The following is a 27,158-nucleotide window of genomic DNA, read 5'->3' on the forward strand; positions in this document are numbered from 1 at the left end:
GCACTCATAACGTTTTCAGGTACAATGTGTATTGTAGACTGATTCACATCGCCATCTATAATAATGTTACACACAGTCCCAAAATCTAATGTTGCCAGTAAATGCTATAAATTTTTCTTCATGTCGTGGTATCTTGAAGCCTAAGCAGTTGTTGATGAAAATGAGGTTGATTGCGCTTCCACTTCTTTATAATTCTGTCCTACTTCATACGCCATTTCATCATTACAGCCCTTTCTTCAAAATTTACTATCCAATCAGTTTCCTGCATTTCATCTTCGCCAGACAATGTATAAATAATCTTCTACATCACGGAACGATAAGGCAAAAGTCGGTTTTGTTGAATGGTCAGCATTGAAATGTTTTTATCGACGGTTTTTCATCATCGATATAATCTTCCGTCTTCTTCATCGCTTTCACTGCTTGATTCTTCACTTTCTACGTATAATTTCTTCGACTCCATTCTGGTCTACATCAACTTCATCGGTTTCATTGTTTCTTGGTTGTCGTCGCCGTCTTGAATGCAATCTACCTTTATCCTGTCTTCAGCACCGTACTGGTATTCTTCTTCGTTTCTTACACGTTGTGGCATTTTCCATCTTCATTTTCACCGTCTTATTTTTCTTTATCTTTCTTACGTCATCATCGACCGAGAAAATTATAGTATTATCAAATTCCACAAAATCCTTGCCATCGTCTTTATTCATCACATTTTCGTTTTCTTGTTTTTTTAGTTGTAAAAAAAGTTCTTGTAGAAACAGTCGTTATCAATTGGTAACGAACGCTGTCTGTGTGGCAGCACGTTCCGGCACGATGGAAAATTACGATGGCGCGACGCTCGCCATCGTAGCGAAAGGTGGCTATACATTTGTTGCGTACCAGCGTATTGTATCACTACTGCGTATCATAAAATGCAACGATGCAACGCAGTGTCAATGTATTGTCCCATATCGCCACTGCGTATCCTAATTAAATGTGCAACGGGTATGCGATACGAACCAAAAGTGTGACGTTTGTGGATGCATCAAATTCCGATCAAATTTATTAACCGACTTGAATTTTCAATCTGTAAGCGTATTGTACAAAAATTTTACTAGGATGCGCCATCGACATAGACTTTATGTCTATGGAATGCGTGGGATTCTCGATTCTTATTCCAGTCTTTAATACTTATTTAAAATATCAAAGCAAACAATCAAATTTTCATTTTCTCCCTGTCCATCAACGGTCCTATCCATTTATGTTGCAATTTCCTCTGACGCATCTTGTTTTCGAAATGTATTGAAATGGTTCGGATGTTTCAGATCCCAAACGATTTCATACCTCTGCTAAGTATCGATAAAACTTATAGTTTCTTCTTTACTCCATTTGCACAACACAATGTCGAGTGGCGAGAGAAAAACGAGCTCGTACCAATACTACGTACGTACTGAACAAGATTGAACGTGCAACGCAACCCGTCCAAATACGATTCAACTCCGTATTGTATCATTTCTTTGACGTGACGGTGAAAAACCGACAAATAGGCGATCGAACTCGTTGGGTATCTTTGTATCATATTTTAATACGCAACTATGCAACGCTTCCCCGTACACTCTGATACGCAACGCTCGGTGGTACGATACACCGATATGCAACCTTAACGTGTTTCAACAAGAACGGTGGTTATTTTAGCTCTAGTTATTGTTTACTTCACAATAATTTGCTTACTTACAGTCTTATGAACAGTTTTTGTCACTAAACACTTTATATGGATCCCAAATTGGCCCTCAAATTTGTAGTATTAGGTTGTCAAATTAAAATCACATGTATTAAAAGTAACAAATCAAAATATTTATTTTAATATAAAGTGATAAACTATTAACCCTCCAGTTGACGGGCTGTGTCTGTGAGACCTGCCAAAATCATTTTTTATTGTATCTTTCCAAATATGTTGTTAAATTGATTTATCGTCTGGGTACCTTCTTATTTTTACTAAATAAGTTTTGTCGTTTAGTTATGAGAAAGGCTTTGGGCCTATTAGACCCAACCCGTGTGTTCGTTTAATTTTTTTCATCTAACTTTTTATCATAAATGATAGAAACGTTATTGTTAAATGAGTTCTATTGTGTATAAAGTGTTTTGGGACATCACCAGTCTTGTAACTACGTTTGGACAATACCGATACAAGAGAGGAGCAACAGAAATTAGACAAACTTGCTACCATACATGGGTGAATATGTGACCCTAGACGAAATGCTATTAGCATTTCCCGGAAGATGTAGCTTTAGGGTCTACATTCCAAATAAACCAAATAAATATGGGATAAAAGTGTTTTTTTTTTCAATCCAATCGAAAATCATTGCCGAATGAAATTAATATCAAGGATAGGGCTGTAAGGTCTTCAGTTTTCGCGTTCCTTTGCTGATAAGACGATAATATCGTATGTATCCAAAAAAAAACTAAGAATGTTTTAGTTGTATCATCAATTATATTAGAAATTATAATACTCTATAATAATACAAAGAGTGGTGTTGGTACCATTATTTATTTGGGGTTGGCAACCAATTTTTATTTTATGTTGGCAGTATGCTGTAAAAAAGGGTGTGTGTCGTTGACAGTTTAAGAAGGAATAAAACAAATACACAAGTAAAAGACAAATTCAAATACATAAGTTATGGTCCTTCGAGCCGAATGATTGCGATAACATTCGTGAAGAAAATCCAATCAAGTCTTGACGTAAATTTCATATCAATCGAGAAGCCGTTCATTTCGAGTGACGTCATCAGGGTCCTACACGCCCAGGCGTAGCCGCTGTTTGGACAACAAAAGAGGCAAATTCCTTTTATCATTTTTCATCCTTTCCGTACGAAAATTAGTTATTCGAAAGATCAATGGCAGAGATAACGGTTTTTATAAGAAAACGTGGCACTTTAAAATCTAAGCTGACTTCTTTTTCAAATTTTCTTAATTCAACAAGTCAAACGTTAGAAAATGCCCGAGGTGAGGAAATCAAAACATGTCTATGTGAACTTGAAGTAAGAGAAAAGAATAAGAACAGAGAAAATTGAGTCATTGCTAACTGAGTTTGAAACTATTCAATACCAAATCGAAGACATACATGAAAATTACGATGAACAATTAAAAGAGAGGGATAACTTTGAAAACAGTTTTTATAAAGCATTATCACAAGCGAAACAATTATTAGTAAGGCGTAGGAAGACTGAAGCAGCAGTTACTGTTCCTAGCATTCACACAAGCGACAATCAGTCAGTACAATCGTCACAAGTTACACCATTACTCGGACCTTCTCGGAACAATAACATAAAGAAATTCGATTACCTAAGTTTGATGGCAGATATGAACAATGGCTGGAATTTAAGGATACATTTGAGTCTTTGATACATCAAAACAACACAATTGGTCAAATTCAGAAGTTCCATTATTTACGAGCTTCAATTGAAGGTAGCGCATTACAGGTAATTCAAGCACTTGAATTTTCTACTGATAATTACATATTGGTATGGGAGTTGATCTGTCAGCGATTTGATAATAAACCTTTGCTAATTAACAACCATATAGGGGCTCTACTCAATCAATCAACAATAAATAATGAATCTCATATTCAATTACGTCAGTTGATAGATAATGTTACTAAACATTTAAGGTCATTAGCAAATCTTAAGCAACCAGTTGAGCATTAGGACACACTCATAATCTATATCGTTGTTAACAAACTTGATCAGGTAACCAGACGTGAATGGGAAGAAATTAAAAACCAAATATTTTACAAACTTTGGACGATCTCATGAACTTTTTAAGAAATAGAGTAGATCTATTAGAAACCTTGTCAGCAAAAAACGCAACATCAAAACCAAAGTCAAATCAAGTAAAATCCAAAGAGCATACATTCAACGCAGTAAACATTCATTGCATCTTCTGTAGGGGTCAACATCACATATACAATTGCAAGGAGTTTCTTCAGTTAAGACCCCGAGAAAGATCCGAAGCACCACGAAAGCAAAAGTTGTGTATAATTTGTTTAAAAATAGGACACATTGCGAACGATTGCAAGAGTGGTAATTGTAAAAAATGTAATTCAAAACATAACACTTTATTACACTATGAAACAAGTCGTCAATCTGGGGATGTGGTTTGTTCAGCGTTTGAAACCAAATCATCTCAGGTATTAATTGCAACAGCAATAATTCAAATTCCTAATCAAGCAGGCGTACCTTTTTCATGCAGAGCAATACTAGACTCGGCGTCACAATCAAATTTTGTTACAAGAAGATTATTCAAAAAATTGCAGTTACGAGGATTTAGTATAAACAAAATCATTAGCGGCATTTCACAAGCACCGATAACAATCAACAAACAGTGTTCTTTTACAATAAAGTCATGTCATAATAATTATAATACTAACATTTCAGCTCTAATTATTGATGAGATCAGTAATGATTTACCCACACAAACAATAGATAAAAATTCATTACGAATTCCATCTCATCTTAGATTGGCTGACCCACGATTTCACGAACCAGGAAAGATTGACATTCTTCTTGGAGCATCAGTGTTTTGGGAGCTATTATCAGTAGGACAAGTCAAGCTATCTGAAAATTTGACTTTGCAAAAAACTAGAATTGGATGGGTTGTAACAGGAACAACAACAACTTCAATGACAACGCCATTACAATGTCATTTCATCAAAACTGATCCAATAGCAAATCAATTGGAACGTTTTTGGAAAATCGAGGAACGTACAATGGACAAGATCATTTCAGCAGAAGATAAAAAATGTGAAGAATTGTTTCAGAAATCTATTACAAGATTCAACGATGGAAAATTCATGGTCCAAATGCCATTAAAGGAATCACCTGAGAAACTGGGTGAATCGAAATTATCAGCTTTACAGAGATTGCAAGCCTTGGAAAAACGATTCAAAGGTAATCAAAGATTTAAACAAACTTATCAAGAATTTATGACTGATTACAATGATATGAACATGTCAGAGTGTGAAGAGGATGACAATGGATCTCTCTCAATGGATTCTTTTTATCTACCACATCATGGAGTGTTTAATCAAAACAATCAAACTACCAAGTTGCGTGTAGTGTTCGATGGCTCAGCAAAATCTGATTCCGGCTGGTCATTAAATGAACTACAATACATTGGTCCAACAATTCAAGATGAATTGTTCTCAATAGTTGTTCGTTTTAGATTCTATAGATATGCGGTATGTGCAGACATAAAAAAGATGTACCGGCAGATCTGGATTGAACGTTCACAAAGGAATTTGCAGAAGATTTTGTGGAGAAATGAATCTGATGAACCAATCAAAACATACAAACTAAATACCGTTACTTATGGCACAACGAGTGCACCATTTCTGGCTGTTAGATGTTTGAAACAATTATCAACCGAGACCAAGAAAGAACATCCAGAGGCATCAAGAGTAATAGCATCCGACTTCTACGTGGATGATTTGATCACAGGTGGAGATTCAATAAGAGAAACATCAAAGGTAATAAAGGAAATTATTTCGATTTTGAGTTCAGCAAAGTTCGAGTTACACAAATGGATTTCTAACAGTGAGCATCTCTTGAATGAAATTCTTGTTGAGCCAAACAGAAATGATGCTGTCGAAATTAGTGATGGAGAATCATCAAAAACATTAGGGTTATATTGGTTTTGCAAATCAGATTACTTGTTTTTTAAAATTGGAGAATTACAACAACAAACAATCACGGAGAGATCGATTTTATTAGATATTGCCCAGATCTTTGATCCATTGGGATTGTTGAGTCCTTGTGTTATTATTTCAAAAATGATTTTGCAGAGATTATGGCAAGAAAAGTTGTCTTGGGACGAATCACTTCCATTAGAGATATACTCAAAATGGGATACATTTAGAAGTCAGTTGTCAATATTAAACACGGCAACTATTCAAAGATCTCAAGGTAAAATAAAGACAGTAGAATTACATGGCGTTGCAGATGCATCTCAGGAAGCATACGGAGCATGTATATACGTTCGAAGTGTCAACACATATGGTCAAATTTGCGTCCATCTACTTTGCGCTAAAACAAGGGTGGCACCAATAAAACCATTGACAACACTACTATTGGAATTATGCGGGTGTCTCATTCTAGCTCAATTAATGAATAAAATAATATCATCATTAAGAATTGATATAGAAACCTGTTATCTTTGGTCGGATTCATCTGTTGCATTACATTGGATAAAAACACCGGCTAATCTTTTGCAGACATTTGTGGGAAATAGAGTGTTACAAATACAAGAGCTTACTCAACCAAATGATTGGTATCATGTAAACACTAAAGAAAATCCAGCAGATTTATTATCAAGAGGAGTTAACCCTAAAGATTTAATTAACAACTCATTATGGTGGCACGGACCTGATTGGTTGATGAACGATAAAGGAAACTGGTCGCAGTCAAATATTAAGTTTGAAGGTAAACTTCCAGAGTTAAAATCAAATGTTTCAGTTTTAATAAGTCAAATTAAAACTAATGTGATAGAATTTCAAAGATTTATTACAACCGTTTGCAGCGTTCAGTCGCTTACTGTTTGAGATTTATTACAAATTGTCAAATGGAAAAACAAAACCGAGAGTTTGGTTCTTTAACACCAATGGAAATATCTAAGGTTACGGAAGTAATCTTAAAATTGAGTCAAATCGATTGTTTTTCTGAAGAAATTAAACAACTACAAGTAGGAAACAGTATTCGCAAGGGATCTTTACAACATTTAAACCCATTTATAGATGAGAATGGATTAATACGTGTAGGGGGAAGACTAACAAATTCTAAGTTCGATTACGAGAAAAGGCATCCAATTGTTATGTCAAGTAAACACCCAGCTGTAGTTTTGATTTTTAGATATTATCATATTAAATTTATGCACATAGGATCTCAACAGTTGTTGCCATTAATAAGAGATCAATATTGGCCTATATCAGGTAGAAATTTGGCACGCATAACAACAAAGAAATGCGTTACATGTTTTAAGACTAAACCTATTAACAGCATATTTCCGATAATGGGTTCTTTACCGGAGCAAAGAGTAACGGCGACTTTTCCATTTAATTCTGCAGGAATAGACTATACAGGTGCATTCACCATAAAGGATAGAAAAGGCAGAGGTAGTAAAACATCAAAATGTTACATATGTCTCTTTATTTGCTTATCTACCAAGTCGATTCATTTGGAACTTGTTACTGATTTGAGTACTGATTCATTTTTGCTGGCATTGAGAAGATTTGTGGCACGAAGAGGAAAACCTAGCCATATTTTTTCTGATAATGGAACAAATTTTGTTGGTGCAAATAAGGAATTGCAGCAGTTAGCAACAATGCTCAATGATAATACTCACAACGATTGCTGATAAATTACACAACGATGGTATAGTTTGGCATTTTATACCAACATATGCACCACATTTTGGAGGGTTGTGGGAAGCGGGCGTCAAATCAACCAAATACCATTTAAAAAGAGTGTTGAATCTGAGGTTGTTGACGTTTGAGGAATTTTATACCGTGATTGTGCAGATCGAGGCCATTTTACACTCGCGTCCTCTTGCACCAATGTCGTGTGATCCTAATGATTTCACAGCTTTGACTCCATCCCATTTCCTAATCGGACGTCCTCTTCTTTCCTTACCAGACCTGAATTTAATTCATATCACAGAAAACCGCCTAAGTAACTTCCAATGTCTACAACAAGTCCAACAACATTTTTGGAGAAGATGGGCCAAGGAATACATCTCCGAATTGCAACAACGACAGAAATGGAAAGTGAATTATGGATCTTTGAAATTGGGGGATTTGGTGATATTGAAGGAAGATAACTTACCACAATTGTTATGGAAACTTGGTCGTATATCTCAGCTTTTCCCTGGAAAGGACGGAATTCCACGAGTTGCGTTGATTCGCACCTCAACGGATGAGAGAAAGCGTGATTTTACAAGAATATGTCCATCGCCTATTGAAACTGAAAAGTGAAAGTGATTAAACAAAAAACTTTAGTTCAGTATACTTACCATTTGTAATGTAGTGCCTTTTGTATTGTCACTGTTTTGTTTTCTTTTCTTATTTTATTTAAAGGAGAACCTTTCAACGGAGGGGGCATGTTGGTACCATTATTTATTTGGGGTTGGCAACCAATTTTTATTTTATATTGCCAGTATGTTGTAAAAAAGGGTGTGTGTCGTTGACAGTTTAAGAAGGAATAAAAACGTAAAACAGTTTTGTTGTTCGTGTTTATAAAACAAATACACAAGTAAAAGACAAATTCAAACACAAGTTATAAACACGAACAACAAAACTGTTTTACATTTTCATTCCTTCTTAAACTGTCAATGACACACACCCTTTTTTACAACATACTGCCAACATAAAATAAAAATTGGTTGCCAACCCCAAACAAATAATGGTACCAACAAGTGGTGTTGATGTAGTTGATAGAATGCTTACAACGATCTTACAACGTTGTTCGAAACACAAGGCGGTGGCCATTGGTGGTTTTCTGCGACAAACTGAATGTAGCAGCAATGAATGATGAATGAGTTGTCATAATAAATAAATATAATAATCCTGAACTGGAATACTAAGAGGACTAGCGGCTAAATTATCAGGAATACCAACTTTACAACAAACTGGTCAAACGGTTTCGACTGGTCAACAAAGGTGCAAATACTGCAAAGACCGAAAATCGAAGTATTTTTGCATGTTTTGTGGTATTTGCATCTGTTTGGAGCATACGTTTAGGCAAATGTTTTTGTTATATTGTGTTCAAATTTGTTTATTTACAATTTTGTATGTAAAGTACGTTAAATGTAATATTTTTTCTAATAAATAATTACTCTTTGGGCAATTGATTTTTGATAACTATTTCTACTTTCAGCAGTACAAAATAAAATGGACTAACAGTAGAATACAAATATAGTATTTTATTGTGTTATTGTAGGAGGAATAAGCATCAAACTTTGGGTCTGAGAAACCCAGCCGGTCGAACGGTGTGATTTTTAAACCACCCGTCAACTGCAGGGTTAAACGTCTTGTCTTTTAACTTAAATATTTAACACTCCTTTTTAAACGCTTTTTAATACATCATTTATTTTATAAGAAAATAGTTCGATTACTCACTACGTCTTCACTCGTACCCTTTCGGTGTAAAAAGTCAAGACCCCTCAGTTTAGAGATCGATATCTACGCAACCGCTCGATAAAAAAAATTGCGACAAAGTTTGTTGTAATCACTGAACATTTCTACGTAACATATGTTAATTTGAAAATTTTCGGATTCGCGGTTTTCTTCTTATCGCGAGTTAAATGAAAAAAGTACCCGATTTTTTGTTGACAACTTTGTCAACTTTGCAATTCTTTTTCTCGAAAACTATCCTACAAAAAATTTGAATTTTGAACAAGTAGTAGCCTGATGTGTTCTTAATGAATCGCATATTTTATTTTTTCCATATTCCTACAGTTTCGGGGAAAATCGCGGTTTAGTAAGACTCCGTTATGTCGAAAACGGCTGGTTGGATTTCCTCGCATATTTGACCAAAATATGTCAAATAATTGCGTTATACCTCTTTAATTTTTTTAGATCGATTTAAGCGAATTATAAATTAAAACGAAACAGAAATAAGCTCTACGGGGAGAGGGGGTTCCGTCCATTCGGAAAAGATGGTGCGTTCCAGACAGTACGTCGCGCCTTTATCTTTCCTACATAAAGAAATAAGGCTAGACGGCGCTAGTCTTTGGAACACACACCAAGACTATCTTTTCAGATTGGTCGAAACCCTCCTCTCCCCGCATGACTTATTTCTGTTCCTTTTTAATTTATAATTCGCTTAAATCGCTCTAAAAAAATTAGAGAAGCATAACTTTGAAAAACTGATAACATAACAGTATCTGACAAACGCAATTATTTGACACATTTTGGTTAAAACCGCGTTGAAATCCACCCAGCCATTTTCGATCCAACTAAATCGAGATTTTCCGCGAAACTATATGGAATATCGTAATAATAAAATATTAAGAACACATTAGACTACCACCTGTTCAAAATTGAAATATTTTCGTACTATGGTTTTCGAGTAAAAAAATCGCAAAGTTGACAAAGTTGCCGGTACCGTAAGAAATCGGGTGCTTTTTTCATTTAACTCCCGATAAACAGGAAAACGCGGATCCGAAAATTTTCAAATTAGCATGTTACGTAGAAATGTTCAGTGATTACAACAAACTTTGTCGCAATTTTTTTTATCGAGCGGTTACGAAGATATCGATCTCTAAAGCGAGGGGCCTTGACTTTTTACACCGATAGTAGTATCTCTCTACTGTCATCTGTGTGAATCGCCTTCTCTTACATTCCCACATATATTGTTATTACTATTACCATTAATTCGGAGGTGGCCAATGACGATATTTTATATACATGCACATTTTGTGCATTGTATAATAATGAAAAAAATTATCGGGGTATCACTTTATCACTTATTTAATAAAATTTACCTTTCTCAACTTCATAAAAGAATTGAGATCAAATGAAGCCACGTTAACTTCACACTTTAATTCCAAGAAATGTTTAAATTGTATGTTTAAATTCCGTTGACATACGTATAATTTTGCGTTATACATTAAAACGTTATTTTGTCTGTATAATATGGGTAGTTATAACATTTTAAAAGTTTTTTACTGAATCATTTTATTGTGTGGTAAATGTGGTACATTTATAATTAAATATCTGCCATTTGCTTAACATCTTCCCCAGTAGGCCTTATTATAAGTTCGGAAATCTAGAAATTAAAACAAGGAAATAATAAGAGTTCATTAATTTAAATGAAATGCTTACATTGACACGTTGAGGTGTGGATAACACATAAACAATAGTGTCTGCAACATCTTCACTTGTAATATGTGGATATTTGGAGTAAAAAGATTCACTTGCCTGCTCGCCATAATTTACAGACATCATTTCAGTTTTTACAAGACCCGGACATATAGACTATAATTTAACGAACATACTTAAGTAAATATACTGGTTATTTAAAAATTGTGTTCGAATGTTTTACCCACTTAAAGTTCTCATAAAGATAAACAAAAAAGTCTTAGTAAACTTAGGTCCTAAAATCAATTGTTTCAGAGATATAGTTGATTTTACGTTGCTTTTCAATAATGTTTATATCTAGTCGTTTAGTCGTGTTACCCATGCAAAACTAAACACATTTTGTCTTTAGTTATTGTCAATCTCACGTCACTTTCGCTGGTGTAGTGGGTGCTTTTATTTCATGTAAGCATGAATGAATACACAAATGCAGAAATGGCAGACATGCACTTTATGTACGGTGCTGCTAATAGTAACGCTTAAGCACGTCGCCGTTACTCGGAAACTTACTCTTACCGTAACGTACCTAGTGATACATTTTTCACAAAATTGCTTCAACGTTTGTCGGAAGTGAGTTGTTGATCTGTGAGTACTCCTGCAGTAGAAGAGCAAGTTTTGAGAAGGGTTGAAGAAAATCCAGGTACGAGTGTAAGAAGGATCTCTGTTGCAGTAAATATTAATGGACTTTTTTGTTTATCTATAAGTGGGCAAAATATCCGAATACAATTTATAAACACCCGGTATAAACGAATTAAAAAAAAATGAAATTACACTTATCCTAATTTTGCTATTCATCCTAGCTAATTCAACTCGAATATTCTCTGTCATAGCTCTTAACGCGAGCTTAGAAGATCGATACATAACATTACCAGGTATAAACAGATCATAATAACCTACGACACTATTAATATTGATAATGTAGCCCTCCATTTTATTGTCCTTCATAATTTTAACAGCTTCTTTAGAGGCTATTGCATAACTCATTAAATTAGTGTCCATGATTTGTTGCCAAGCTTCTAATTCTCCCGTTAAAACTGACGAGGCAATAGATACACCGGCGTTATTAATTAGAATGTGTACGGGACCAATATTTTTGGTAACCCAAGCGAATCCGTCGATAATATCTTGGGGTTTTGTTAAATCGACGCATCGGGCAAATAATTTTCCGTTATGATTGTCAACTAAGTTTTCAATTTTTTCTTGCCTTCTTGCAAAACCAACCACCTAAAAATATTTAAATATAGTTATTAAGTTTTAAAAAATACTATATAAGTTAATATTATATGAAATAAACGTATACTAACGTAAATATACGTATACGTATAATAACATTAGGACATAATTCGTAAAAACAGTATTTATTAAATTAATCTGACCTTCATGCCTTGTTTTAACAAGGCTTTGACTGTAGCAGCTCCAATGCCAGCGCTAGCACCTGTTACAATCGCCACTTTATCTTTTAAATCCATTATAAACACACTATTTTTCGAAAATAATTTCAAAAATCTTGTATAAGTATGGAATAAATTGTTTTAAGTTATCGATTTGAGTTTACAAAGCAAAGCACTTTTTTTTATATATTTAGGTTTATATATAGGTACGTGACAGGAGTGTGGGAAGTGATAAGTGCTACATGATTACGCTAAATTGATAATTGCGATGCTATCTTGCTTCGTCATCTGTCTTGACCACGCATAAAAAATTGTTTGGCAAAAGAGAGAAAGAAAACATAGCATTATAAGTGTTGTGTATCTTATTTTTAATTTGAATAAATATGATGAAATAAAGGATTTATTTTTAACGTCAAATTATTTAATACAACTGTGGTCTTGTTTGACCAATTCTTATAAAATAATAAAATTATAAGGTAATTTTATAAATAACATTTTTTATTGACTTTTTTGTCTTATTATTTATTTATATTCAACTTTTTTATTTATGTTTTTGAATAATAATTAGTTGGCGTGCCATAGCAAGCTGCACTTACTTCTCCTAGGAGAAAACAAGCAAATTCTGTTTTCGGACACTCACTGGATATGGCCTATATTTCCTTATTACAAATCGTAAAGAAAAGTACCTCATTTCTTTATAGCAACCATTTCTTTATAGCAACCAAATAAACAATTAATTATTTATTAGAATAAATATTAAATGTACAGTTATTAAGGTTAGAGAAGCTTATACTTGATGTACAGGGTGTCCCACGATGAACTGCGTCGATCGATATAGGAGAAACTATGAGTAGTATCTTTCTGAAAATTTGTAGGCGTACTTAAGTCGATATGCCCAACTCACCTAAAATATTTTCAAGACTGTCGCACTTCCGGTTATACCGGAAGTAGACAACAACTTCGTTATTTTAAATGGAACCACCTATATATTATTACATATTTAGATTCTACATCCGATTTTAATTAACTTTTACTTAAACATCTTATATAAAATTCTTACCCGTTTCTGAAATATTTACAAATTTATGTAAAAAAAATACCTATGCAGGCTTGTATGTTATGTGTATTTCTGCTAACACTGTTAAGTATTTGTTATATCTGATGAAAGGAATTTGAAGAAGAGACTATAGCTTAACTTTTGGTAGCTCATATGTTGTCCTACTACATACAGGGTGTTCAAAAAAAGCTGCCAAATATTTATATAAGAAAAAGGGAAAAAACCCAAAAAAATTAAATGGAAACCATATATTTTTTTAATTGTATCTGAATCTACATTAAAAATAAAGGTAACTTTATGTAAGGTTCCCTATATCTAACTATCGCCGTTTCTTTGTAATTTTCGTTTTAAATAGTTTAAGATTATTCAAAACAATTTTGTGTCAAAGACGGCCATGACTACCGAGAAACAAATGAAGGTAACACAAATGTCATTATATCATTTATAAAATTCACTATGCCCGCACGTTTAAATTATACTAATGAAGATTATCTAAATCTATTTATTATTTATGGAGAATGTAACAAAGTTTTAACAAGAACATGCGATACATTTGCTGCTCGATATCCGTGAAAACGGAAACCATCCCCGAATACCTTAAAACAAATAATTCATAACTTCAACATTTTAAACGATCTCCCGAGAAACAAATGAAAGTATGACAAATTATGTATTAAGTAATTTGTATTTAACGTACTAAGTATGAGAAAACTAACTCTACTTTAATAAATGTTCAAAATTTTTCCCTTGAACTTCTAAACATTTTTCGCATCGCCTTTCTCAAAAAATCTGGATTTAAGTTATTGAACGCATTTCGCACTCTTTCCATACAATTTTCCTGAGTGGTCAATGTCGTGCTATAAACTTGATTTTTGATAGTACCCCATATAAAGTAATCTAAAACCGACAAATCAGGTGATCTAGGTGGCCACAAGAAAGGTCCATTATTAGCAATCCATTGGCCATTAAATATATTTTCGAGGAAATTGCTAACTAAATAGCCGTTGTGCGGAGGCGCTCCATCGTGTTGGTAAAAAATTTGTGTTAATTCAACCAGAGGTAAATTTTCTAAATAATTAGTATCAAAATTTCGTAAAATGTTTAAATATCTTTCGCCTAGAAAAAAATTAATTGCAGCAATTAAAATTAATTGTAAATTATTCGTTATACCAATTATTTCTTAATTATTTACCATTTAGATTTTCCTCATAAAAATGCAACGCTACTACTCTATCGTTTCTTATAGCGCAGTAGACATTGAATTGCCAGCTTCCTTGAAAATTACTCGTCGTAAATTTGTGAGGATTAGAATCACTCCAATAATACCAATTATGTCTATTAAACAAACCATTTTTGGTAAATTTTGTCTCGTCAGACCAAATAATATTGTCCAAAAATTGATTATTTCCATAGTGTTCAGTTAAAATAAATTCACAAAAATTCACTCTTCTTGCGAAGTCAGTATCTCTTAAATGTTGCACTATGGAAATTGAATACGGATGATACTTATGTTTTTTCAAAATTCTGTGGATTGAGCTTTTGGAAAGTCCAGATTCTTTTGAAACTTGTCTGAGAGATATTGTCGGATATGCATTGAAATATCCTAAAACAGCGATTTCCACATTTTCATTATCTACAATAGGCATCTTTTTGAGAACTTTTCCTTTTACGGAACCATGTGTCTTGAAGTTATAAATTATTTGTTTCAAGGTATTCGGGGATGGTTTCCGTTTTGGCGGATATCGAGCAGCAAATGTATCGCATGTTCTTGTTAAAACTTTGTTACATTCTCCATAAATAATAAATAGATTTAGATAATCTTCATTAGTATAATTTAAACGTGCGGGCATAGTGAATTTTATAAATGATATAATGACATTTGTGTTACCTTCATTTGTTTCTCGGTAGTCATGGCCGTCTTTGACACAAAATTGTTTTGAATAATCTTAAACTATTTAAAACGAAAATTACAAAGAAACGGCGATAGTTAGATATAAGGAACCTTACATAAAGTTACCTTTATTTTTAACGTAGATTCAGATACAATTAAAAAAATATATGGTTTCCATTTAATTTTTTTGAGTTTTTCGCTTTTTCTTATATAAATATTTGGCAGCTTTTTTTGAACACCCTGTATGTAGTAGGACAACATATGAGCTACCAAAAGTTAAGCTATAGTCTCTTCTTCAAATTCCTTTCATCAGATATAACAAATACTTAACAGTGTTAGCAGAAATACACGTAACATACAAGCCTGCATAGGTAATTTTTTTACATAAATTTGTAAATATTTCAGAAACGGGTAAGAATTTTATATAAGATGTTTAAGTAAAAGTTAATTAAAATCGGACGTAGAATCTAAATATGTAATAATATATAGGTGGTTCCATTTAAAATAACGAAGTTGTTGTCTACTTCCGGTATAACCGGAAGTGCGACAATCTTGAAAATATTTTAGGTGAGTTGGGCATATCGACATAAGTGCACCTACAAATTTTCAGAAAGATACTACTCATAGTTTCTCCTATATCGATCGACGCAGTTCGTCGTGGGACATCCACAACACTTAATCAAGTGGAATTAAAAACGTGTCGACCCCCATCACATGCATTAAGTTGTATTAATCCAATTTGAAAAGATTTTGCTGTACACTGTTGTAACTGTAAATCACCACATGTTAGTGACGATTTTGATAACACCTCCTGATGAACTCCTGATGAATCACTACTTTATTTTTTTTGTTTGGTTGCTGTAGTGAGGAAAACGGCAGAAATGACAATTTGATTCTCGAGCTCGTCGTGTACTTTTTAAATAATTTCTTATAAAATGTAGGTAATTCATTTAAATTGAGAGTCCGAAAAAACTTCATGTATTATTCTTAAAGAAAAGTAACTTCTTCTTTACTCATCGCGTTTCTAAAGAAAAAAGTATACTTTCTTGACTTATAATACAAATAACTATTTATTAACTTGTTTTATAATTCTTTGTGTATAAAAGGTTTTTGGCTGGTATGTATGGTTGACTGAACTGGTTTAATGTCAGCAAAAGATGATTTTAATCTTGATAGTAATGGCTCAGTTTCAATTGATGCTACGGTACGTATGGAAAATTCTCCCGGTAATCTGAATTTTCAGAGATGATCTGAGACCAAGTAGTATTAAAGGTAAGTTATGGTTCCACTTACAAGGGAAATATCGGAGCTGTCCCTCACCGATTTTGTTGCAATTTGGTACAATTTGTTGCAGAATACGAAGAAAAAGTGAGGTTATATCGTAAGATTTTGTTCTTTTTTCCTTTCTTTTCTTACTGTATCGTTATGACTCCGAGGGACGTGAAGGAAAAACAGAAACACGAAAGCATACTTAGACAATTTAAGGTAAAATTATCGATTTTCAATGACTTCTTGAACGCGTACGAGCCTGGGCAGCTCGATGTTTTAAAAACGACTATACAAGTATGCGAGCCATATCTACGCGAAGCGGAGGAGTGTTTCGTCGCGTTAGAATGTCTAGACAACAGCGAAGAAAAAACGATTATTGATAAAGAAATAGTAGAATTTACGAAATTATACAAGTCAATCATCGCGAAAGCTCGTTCTTTTTTACCGCAAGATACGTCGACTCCGGTATCGCACTTTATAAATCAACCACCTAGCGTTGAGGCTTTGTAACGGTTCCGTTTGAGGTTATTGAATTTCTTAGATTTCGTTCTTTAAATCGTTATTTTTCGTATTCATATTCAATAATTAATAATAAATGAATAAATTATGAACCACTGTTTAAATACAACTTACTTAATCTCTTGCGACCTGTAAATAACCTATTGAAGTATTTGTTAAATAAATTAATAATTACATAAATTTTATTATAAATTAATATTAACGATTTTTCGCTGCTTAACCTCTCCTTTATTTGACAATGTTTAACATATAACCTCCATTACTAACCTAACATACATTTAAATGTATGTGGTGAAATAATCTAAGTCGTACGTCCATATCTTGATTCATACCATTTTTAAACGTCAAGTCACTGCTAGCTCTCGTGGTTTGTACTATATCTTTCGATATAATAAGTCCATCATCTACGTATATAGCTAATAAAATTGTAGCATCCTTATTTTTAAATACACACTGTTCCGTTTTCAGCTGTTTCAATCCGATACTTTCTAAAGCATCTGTAAATGTCGTGCTCCATCTTTCGGGTGCCTGCCTTAATCCATATAGCGCCTTTCTCAATTTACAGACTTGTCCTTTTAAATTCTTATATTTCTGTGGTATCTTCATGTAGATTTCTTCTTTCTGTTTACCATACGAAAAAACCGTTTTTATATCATTTTGTTATTTTACACGCTTCTGCAACTGCTGGTGCTAATATTGCTGTAATACAGCTCATACTTGCTACTGTACTGAATAACTCTTCTATGTGTTGTTGTGGTTGTTCAACACATCTTAACACTAATCTGGGTTTATAGGTTCCGTAGTCCTTGATCTTGAATACCCATTTAGTACTCAATATCTTTTGTCCCTTAATTTATTGGCTTTTCACTAATTACCATACTTGAATCAACCATTTGCTTCAGCAAATGTCAAATACACATAGTCCTTGAACTTTACAGGTGGTTTTCTTTATCTCCTTCTATTATGATTTTCTTCGTCTTCCTTTCTCCTGCCTTCTTCATCTTGCTCTTCCTAAGTGGTTTCGTTTTTTCTTTCATTTGTTCAACAATTTCGTTCCTCATTTGATTAACTTCTTGATCTAATCTTAATTCAACTTGCTCAGGTATATCTTCTGGTTTTTTAAAAACAACATCACGATGTATAATAACTTTTTGTTTTTCATTATCCTACAATTTATAACCATTTAACGCATAGCCTACAAAGTTATATTTTCTGATTCTTTCATCTATTTTCTTTAAGAATCCTAGTACTTTTGCATATGCTTTACATCCAAATATTTGTAATTCAGATAAATCAGGTTTCTTATTGTTCCAGATTTCATAAGGAGTTTTCGTTATAGTTTCACTTGGGCGTCTATTCAATATACAGGGTGTCACACAAAAACAACATTCGATTTTCATGAGCGAGGTATCAAATAAAAAGGTTTGATGAATACTATGATTCATGCTACAAATAAACTTTTTCCAAGTATTAAGTACTGATTATGAGTAAAACAAGGCGATACAATGTTGAACCCCAATTGTTCATCACAGTCCTGAAGAGTGCATTTATACAACTGGATTGTACCCAAAAAGGTATAAACATTGATGGCAAATGCCTAAGTAATTTGCGCTACGCGGGCGATAGAGTTCCTATTTCGGGTAGCCTTGGAGAGATGAAACTAATGCTGAACGACTTAAAGGAGGTGTGCGCAAGAGTCGGGCTAAATATCAACGTGGAAAAATCAAAATTTATTACAAATCTTGCTCCCAACTCTAACATAACATTGGAGATAATGAGATTGAGAGGGTTGACAGCTATGTATATCTTGGCCATGAGGTTCGTGTATTCAGAGATAATTAAACAAGCGAACTAAATAGAAAGATCACATTCGCATGGGCAGCCTACGGGAAACTTAAAGACATCTTCAAGAGCTATATTCCTATATACAAGGTGTCATTTTATTGTAAACGATATATTGTTTGAGTAACTTGAAAACAACTCAATGTTTTGTTTGGATTCTATCATTTTATTGAAATTTGGACTTGTACAATTTGTGTCTAGGTGGCTTCCCCCGGATGTCACCACAAAATCGGCCCTTTTTTAGACTTTTTTCACTGAAAATATGAAAATATGGGTATATTTTCACTTTTGATTTCTTGGCGTATGTTGGCCTTAAGTTGCTCGATAGTGTCTGGCTTGTTGATATAAACTTGGCTTTTAAGGTATCCTCAAAATTTACCATGGGCCGGGGTAAATACCCGGATAAATACCCATTTTATAAATCCTTACCCGCCGGGTATTTACCCAGCGCCCCTCACTGATTCTGGGCTTTTTAGAAATTTTGAGGTTATGATCACTTCTTTTTACTACGTACTTGTATTAATATTGATTCAAGTTTATTGACTGCTTGTTGCTGTTGAGATATATTTTTTTATTAAGCTTTTTAATGGTATGTTGCTATGAGAGAACGTAACAACTAAGTAGTGTTTTTTTATATTTACATTGTCATTCAACCTACTTCGCTTTTGTTTATTACAACTAAAACTCTAACTTAATAACTGCGCCATGTTGTGTTCCGTCTATAAAACTCAGGATTTTCATTACTACTTTATTGAACAAAACTAGAACTATTTTCTTTTACAGTGTTCGTATTCACTTGACTTAACTTGTCATTCTTTATCTTACATGTTGTACTTCACACTGGTTGGTAGTTGGTATTGCCAACCTAATATGCAACACATGGTTACCGTGAAAGCAGGGCCGGATCACACCTTTTGTGGGCCCGAGGTGCTCTATATTTTTGGGCCCCAAAAAAGTCTAATATTATCATTTAAGTGTTATGTATAATAATAATAATGTTTATTGCCTCAAAAACAGTTATTTACATGAATATATACATTAATAAATAATAGACATCAAGGCAAACGGATCAATTTATCGTAATAAGCGATATCTGTCAAGAGACCCAACTGGTAACAGTGTACATGTAATTTTAAATAAATAATTATGGCTACCAAAAAAGTAATACTAAATGATGTGCTAATAGGACTGAGCAAATGAGCATATTTGAGTTATGTAACGGATCGACATTCAGTTACTGCAAGGAAGAAAATAGACACAAAAAAATGCAGTAAAAGATAGATGAAAGGCAGACTAGAGAAGAAAACAAACAAGTATAAGGTTAAGAAGAAGATAGTTGAAGAGATAGCAAATGGCGCCTAAAGGCATTTTTGAAACTTATTAAACTAGCTGCATTGCGAACAACGTAAATCGTTCTACAACTCAATCGACTGCACTATAAAAGATCTGTGGTAGATTTCAGTACTATGGACTGGAAACAGGAGTGTAGAGTCCGACATTGATCGAGTGGGCAAGTCATGTGATGCTAAAAGGTGAAAGGCATCGGACAAATAAGCAGGAGTGCGGATATGGACAATTTTGTACAACATAGTAAGCATACGAAATGATCCACGACTCTGGCAAGTCATCATCTGCAGGTTGTTACGATATGGAGTAATGTGCTGAAACTTTCCTAAATCGAAAATGTACCGTATACAATTGTTCTAAAGTCTTTCCAATTTACCCCGAAGGGCTGCGGACAAATGGGGATACGCAGCAACGGCATGATCAATGTGTGGGAAAATGAGAGAATAACAAAGATTACGGCGTACACCAGGAGGAAGGTAGCAGCGAAGTTTTTTCAAAGTATGGAAACATAAGTAAACCCTCTTACAGACTCCCTGAACTTGTGGCCGCCAAGACATCGCCGAATCCATTACCACACCAAGATTTTTGACCGTATAAGAAAAAGGAATGACGGTGTCGCAAAGCCTCAGTTGAAGGGCAGTTAAGGAGTTAAATTGTGTCAGCAAGGGGCGAGTGCCAAATGCAATGGCGTGCGTTTTACCTGGCTTCAGGTTAAGTCCATGATGTCTAGACCAGTCAAGCACGCTAGAGAGATCGTTGTTAAGATGCAACAATGCATCTGGGAGGTTGTTAACAGTTGACGAAATATAAAGTTGAAGGTCATCTGCAGACAAATGATAGTTACACGAGATACCATCACTAATACTATTTATGAAAATTGAGAAGAGCAAAGGACCCAGCACACTGCCTTGAGGAACTCCATATTTGATGTCAACAGGAGAAGAGAGTACAGATTCCACGCGGACACGTAAAGACCGATAGGAAAGGTGGGACTGGAACCAAGATACACAAGAAGAGGTAACACCAATAGCAGAAAGCCTAGTTAACAGGAGGGCATGGTCCACAGAATCAAACACCTTACTAAAATCAAGTAACACTAGCAAGGTAACACAACGGTAATATCATCGGTGATCGTAATCAGTGCTGTAGTAGTACCATGTCCTTCACGAAAACAAGACTGGACCTTGTTAATCAGATTAAACTCTTCAAGATATATTTGAAACTGCAAATAAGCTAAATGTTCAATAACTTTTAACAACGTAGATAGAATAGAAATGGGTCGAAAGTCACCAACATGGGACGGAAATTTAATTTTTGGGATAGGAATAACATATCTTGTCTTGATGATGAATGCGGTTAGAATTTGAAACCAGTTGAGCCAAAATAAAATTATTCATCTAAATACACATAGTTTTATTATCTTGTAATGGAAAGTAAAGTATTTGTAGTTGGCGAATATTGCACAATAATTAATCAAGTCAATAAACTCAAAAAAATGCACGAGTAGGCATACTTGTGCGAGGAGTGCGATATTCGCCAATTCAACAAATAAATTGTGATTGTTATATTGGTAATTAGAAGTAAGCTAAACTTAGACCTGTAATGTAGTAAACTTAGACCTGTAATGTAATGTAGTCGTGGTAAGAATAAATAAAGAAAGTAAAAAAAAAAAGTTATTTTAAATAAATTACACTCCAAACCCATAAAGAAATCATACAGAAATGAAAAGAAGAGTTTAAACATTACAATCTTATAACTAAATACAAAGATGGAAAGAAGTAATCACAAAAATAATAATAAAAAAAAGTTGTAACGGCCCCATTCCACAATCCATTTGCTTGCAGGAACTACGTCATCGCCTTTGAACGTGTTCATCACCTTCTGCGACATCTTTAAAGGTCATTACGAATTTAGGTAATTTTCTATTTTGTAAGGAATCGTCCGTCATTGTCGTTGTGGTTTGCCTGTCGTCATCAATGTTAACATTACCACGGCGTGAAGATGACAATGATCTAAATTTTGATTGTACGCAACTCGCTACAAAAGTTTTAGATCGGACAAAATTCTAACTACACTGAAAGAAATTTTGTACGTATTATTAATAAACGCTGTTTATTAATAGCAACTTCATTGTCATATTAAAATTTTTATCGATATTATGAATGAAAATGTTATAGATTTTTCTTGGTGACTCTGTAATGCATTTATCAATATTACAAATCTGATTTATTGAAATTAATGTATAAAAATTATTCTGGCAACAACCTTTTTAATTTGGGCGAAGTATTCAATCATTACATCAATGAAACTTTTCGTTATGCTGATAATAAAAATCAATAACACGAATTCGTAGTATTAATGTATACGTTTATTGGTCAATGAACAAGTACATCACCTTAATGTACACATCGAAGAAAAATTGATAAACATAATTACTAACATTGCGAATCCGATTTATTGATATTAATGTACAAATGATCATTGTCTCAACAAATTATTTTATTAGGGAGACGTATTTTATTCATTATAATGTCGAAATAATTTGTTGTGCCAATAACAATATTATATAAGAACGCCAAGTTCGTAAAATTAACGTAATATTGATTATCGCAACGTACTAAACATTAAAAAAAACTTCTGGGTGAAGTGAATTTAGTAAATTGTGCAATTTGGTAAGTAAAATACTCTTTTGTTTTACCTGTTACAAAAACTATTAAACAGTTGTAGATTTATATTTGAGCTGAGATAATTTTTGATAAAATAAGTTTTGTTCTTCAAAGTGCTCAACTTTGCTATGGGCCTCCAAAATAATCAGCGCCCCACGTTGGGCGCCAAAAATGTGTGGCACTTCTTTTTAAACAAGCAAAAGGGCAAACAAAACACCAGACGATGTCAAGGTTACGTAAAGGTTTACTTACCTCAGCCAGCCTTTAGACAGTGGAGACGGCGTGGATTTTAAAGTAATATTCAAAGATGTTAATGGGCGCCACGGACTTATATAAAACCTTTACGAACGTACTTGACCACACCCTAATCAAGTCCGAACTTAGAGTTACAGAAAGGAATGAGAACAAATAACCAACAACCACATTTGGAACTGAAGAAAGAGTATCTATATTATATGTAATCGTAGAAAAACATTCATGTATACACATGTAAATATATGTGGGTATATAAAAAAATATGTAATGACAATTGGAACAAAGTTCTCAAATTATAAGAATAAAGTTTATACAATTTAATCAAAATGTTGCTGTAATCGCATACAAAAAAAGAAAATATAGCACCCCCCTGTATCGTAAGTTACACAATTACGATCCTAACTTTATTTAGAATAAATGAACAAAAAAAAACATTATCGCGAAAACTTTTCAGATTGGCCAATTTGAACAGTAAGGGGATATCAAAAATAATCGATAAAAAAATTATAACCCCAAATGCAATTACCCTTACAAAAATGTAAATAATAAAAAAATACTTTGAATTATCAAGACAACAAAAAAATTAACAATTAATATATCAGATTTTAGAAGTTGTGTAACTCTAACTTCTCTGATCAAAATTCAGATTTTATACAAAAAAATAATAAAGTTGATGTTCACATAAAACAAAAAAATACAACTTAGCCTTAATCTTCTACGGGCCCAAACAGCATCCCACGGTTCCAATTCCAATCCAATTCAGAATAATCTTCTCCAAACAGACAACAAAGGTACCAAAATATTGAGGTTATGGATGACCCAAATCTGTCATCAACAGATTTCAAATGACTTTCAAACGACTTTCGATGGCGCAGTTTCAAGATGACGTTCTAAAAATTCTTCCACTAAAATTCTTTACCAAGGGGAAGATGATCTCGTTGATTGGTGGGTTGATAATCGTTCAACACGATTAAGACATTCCACGGAGGACCAAAACTACCGTAAACGCCTCCAATAAAATAACCTTCGTTGAAACGATGATGGCGTCGCTGTTAACGTACGTGATCCAGTTTTATATCCGCAATTGCGACGTCGAAATTTATCGACTAATAATAGATACGGAAGTCCACAAATCCCATCAAATGGTCGAAGAACAATCCCAGTAACAACCAAACTCAATGATTGATTCTTCAAAAGGACTAAACCATTCTAAAATTTAACTGAACCACTAACGACAGTGAGACAAGATCTGCTCGAGACCACGACCTTTTCTCATCTCTTCCCAAATCGCGACCGGAAATTTAACGTTCCGCATTCATCCGACCAATCAAAAAGAAGCACGCAACAACTCCACTAAAAAAGGCGCGAACTATTAGAATATGAATACGAAAAATAACGATTTAAAGAACGAAATCTAAGAAATTCAATAACCTCAAACGGAACCGTTACACATGTCTATTAATATTTTAGTAGGATACTTAAATTGAGGTGCATTGATGATAATAACTTTTGGTAGGTATTTTAAGTTGTTGATAATAATGATTTGATCATTAACATATGATAATCTCTCTTCCGAAGATTTTGACCATGCTTGGAAGGCCTGCAGACAGTTAAGGTTTACAGATCTTAAAACGGCAACCTCAACATCAAAATTACTTGAAAAATGGCCATTTTATAAAAGGCCATATAGGTTTCGTTTGGTATGAACAATATCTCTTTGGTAACTATACCAGAAAAGCTTACAACATGTTATTTTACAGATTAACATGGACGTTACGGTAGGATTTGATACTAATCACGATAGTTTGTTAATGAATTGGAAGCAATGTGAGGAGATAATTATGCATTCCTAAGTGACAAAAATCAAGTCAAAGAAAAAGGCGTATGCAACATCGAAAATCAATTACGAGAAATGCGTACCGATGATGATGAAGGTGAGTTCATCTAAATATGCTTTACTTAATTGGATTTCTTCACAACTTGTTTGAATTTATTTTGTTAATTCTAGATGGTGGCGTAGCAGCCGCTATATGGCTGCACTATACAACCTTTTGTGATGGCAATTGGCGAGAATATTTTTAAATTAAAGTTTAATGTTTTGAAGATGCCATAAAACACCTAGATATGTGTTGCAGTACAATAAAGCCTGAAGAATGAATTTGGAGTTTATTGTCTGATTAGTATTACCTTATTTATGTTAGAAAATTAGTGAATGTGAAAGGATAAAAGATACGCTGTGATCAACGAATTTCTTTGAAGAAAATTATGATAAGAAGAACTTATCAACTACCTTATCATATCTACATTTTTTACAACTTGTCACATTATAGGTATAATCGAGGACAGAAGTTTTCATTTTCATAGCTTCCCTTTATAGAAACTATTAGCGTACGGTGTGTATAACTACCGTCATGCAGTGACATTAAATGCCGTGATTAGCTAAGTCAAGGTACATAGTGTTAATTAACAGTTAGCATTAAAGCAACAAATAATTTCATTGTCCCAACGTATAACGTTCATGTACTTGATGAACAATATTTATTGGATAAAGGAATATTTTATGAAGTAGCTTCATTAGCAGGATTAATACGTACATTATAAGAACGTATGATGTTATTGGCTCAATGAACAGCTTTAATTGATACTGTGAACTAGCATCGTTAGAAAGGTAAACCTGTACATGATTATTGATTACATTGTATGGTGTTATTGCAGCAATGAACATTTTTAATCGATACTATAAAGTAGTATCATTGGCAGGATAATCCTGCACATAATTATAATGTTCGACTTTGTTGGCTCAATAAAATGTGATTTGAAAAAACCAATGTACGCTATTCATTCATGCAATAAATTTACATTAATCAATGAACGAGTTCATCCGTTTGTGCAAAATGTTTATTGTGTCAGCGTACTTTTACGCAAAGGCGATGCTCGTACGTCATCAACGCGGGAATTTTAAAAGCGCAAATGGGAATATAAATTTTCAAAAATTTTTGTAATATGATTTTGTTCGAAAATATTCAAAAAAAAATACTGGTAATTATAATTTTATATAAGCTTTCAGAAAATGTCATACAAAAAATCGTGTATGACCCCATTATTTTTTTTTTTTTTGTTTACAGCAAACCGAGTTTGGAAACAAGAAATCCTTATCCTACAATTCCTAAACCTTTTCCTTATTTCGTTATCCGTTTTATTTACATTTTTATTTTCTTCTTTTCAATTATAGAGCGAGGGAGTAGAATCAATGCACGAGTTGATTCTTCCTCTTTTGAACACCTTTTGTTGTGTACGGATTTTTGTTAAAATGCAGGGTGCTTAGAAATTGGCGAATAACGTACACGTAGCGACATTCTTCGATCTGAATCGAAAAGCTTAATGTTAAAATGTTGTTCTACTATGTTGCCAAATGTGTTTTTCATGATAATGAAAAAATGTAAAAAACGAACTTTAAAGCCAAAGGAAATAACTTTAACAAAAAAACTAGTATTCAAAATTCTTTTTATTCTTAATTACAACTTATTTATCAACAGATATTGAATATTAATGATTATTTATGGACAAATTATCCGAACTTTGAGAGCCTCATGAAGACGTATGACAATGCTACAACATTTTAAAATTAAGATTTTCGCTTTAGAATCGAACGAACGCTACGTGTACATTATTCGCCAATTTCTAAACAGTTCCCATGTTGAATGTTGGGGCGACTACATGGGAACGAAGTTAATAATCTTTTCATTTTTCGTTTGAAAATTTATTTCAACGATCACGGTTTTACCGGATTTGCAGCACACTTTTACAAAGATTAAATCACTGGTTAAAATCTCAGACCATCTTGAGGTAGGTTTAAACATTTCCTATTTTATTTTTTTATTCTAACTTATCCTAAACCTAAATTCTTTCAAACTCAATTCATCCATGATAAATAAAATCACCCATTCTTTCATTCATCCTTAACTACTATTATTTACACATTTACAATATTTTTTTGAACGTAAGGTAAAGTGCGGTAAATATAATCACGGGGCAAGTG

General features: G+C 33.5%; 2 protein-coding genes across 6 annotated transcripts; one reads left to right on the top strand and one right to left on the bottom strand.

The window, feature by feature from the left end:
• Nucleotides 1-4,654: 4,654 nt before the first annotated feature.
• Nucleotides 4,655-6,571, top strand: LOC111415498 (uncharacterized). Its single transcript, XM_023047221.2, has one exon. The coding sequence runs from the start codon at nucleotides 4,655-4,657 to the stop codon at nucleotides 6,569-6,571; it is 1,917 nt and encodes a 638-aa protein (XP_022902989.2).
• Nucleotides 6,572-7,158: 587 nt separating this feature from the next.
• Nucleotides 7,159-22,885, bottom strand: LOC111415504 (farnesol dehydrogenase-like). 5 transcript variants are annotated; one of them, XM_023047228.2, is made up of 8 exons: nucleotides 14,523-22,885; nucleotides 12,259-14,446; nucleotides 11,654-12,106; nucleotides 10,850-11,002; nucleotides 8,038-10,793; nucleotides 7,851-7,988; nucleotides 7,372-7,711; nucleotides 7,159-7,294 (listed from the first exon to the last, which is right to left on the bottom strand). In XM_023047228.2, the coding sequence occupies exons 1-2, from the start codon at nucleotides 15,178-15,180 to the stop codon at nucleotides 14,064-14,066; spliced, it is 1,041 nt and encodes a 346-aa protein (XP_022902996.2). In that variant the 5' UTR covers nucleotides 15,181-22,885; the 3' UTR covers nucleotides 7,159-7,294; nucleotides 7,372-7,711; nucleotides 7,851-7,988; nucleotides 8,038-10,793; nucleotides 10,850-11,002; nucleotides 11,654-12,106; nucleotides 12,259-14,063. The 5 variants fall into 5 exon arrangements, with proteins under 5 accessions (XP_022902996.2, XP_071054517.1, XP_071054512.1 ...); XM_071198416.1 differs by having other exon boundaries at nucleotides 7,851-7,979; nucleotides 11,654-14,446; XM_071198411.1 differs by having other exon boundaries at nucleotides 7,372-7,663; nucleotides 11,654-14,446.
• Between the last annotated feature and the right edge of the window lie 4,273 nt (nucleotides 22,886-27,158).

The sequence above is a fragment of the Onthophagus taurus genome, chromosome 1 (genome assembly GCF_036711975.1).
Source record: "Onthophagus taurus isolate NC chromosome 1, IU_Otau_3.0, whole genome shotgun sequence".
Classification (NCBI taxonomy): Eukaryota; Metazoa; Arthropoda; class Insecta; order Coleoptera; family Scarabaeidae; genus Onthophagus; species Onthophagus taurus.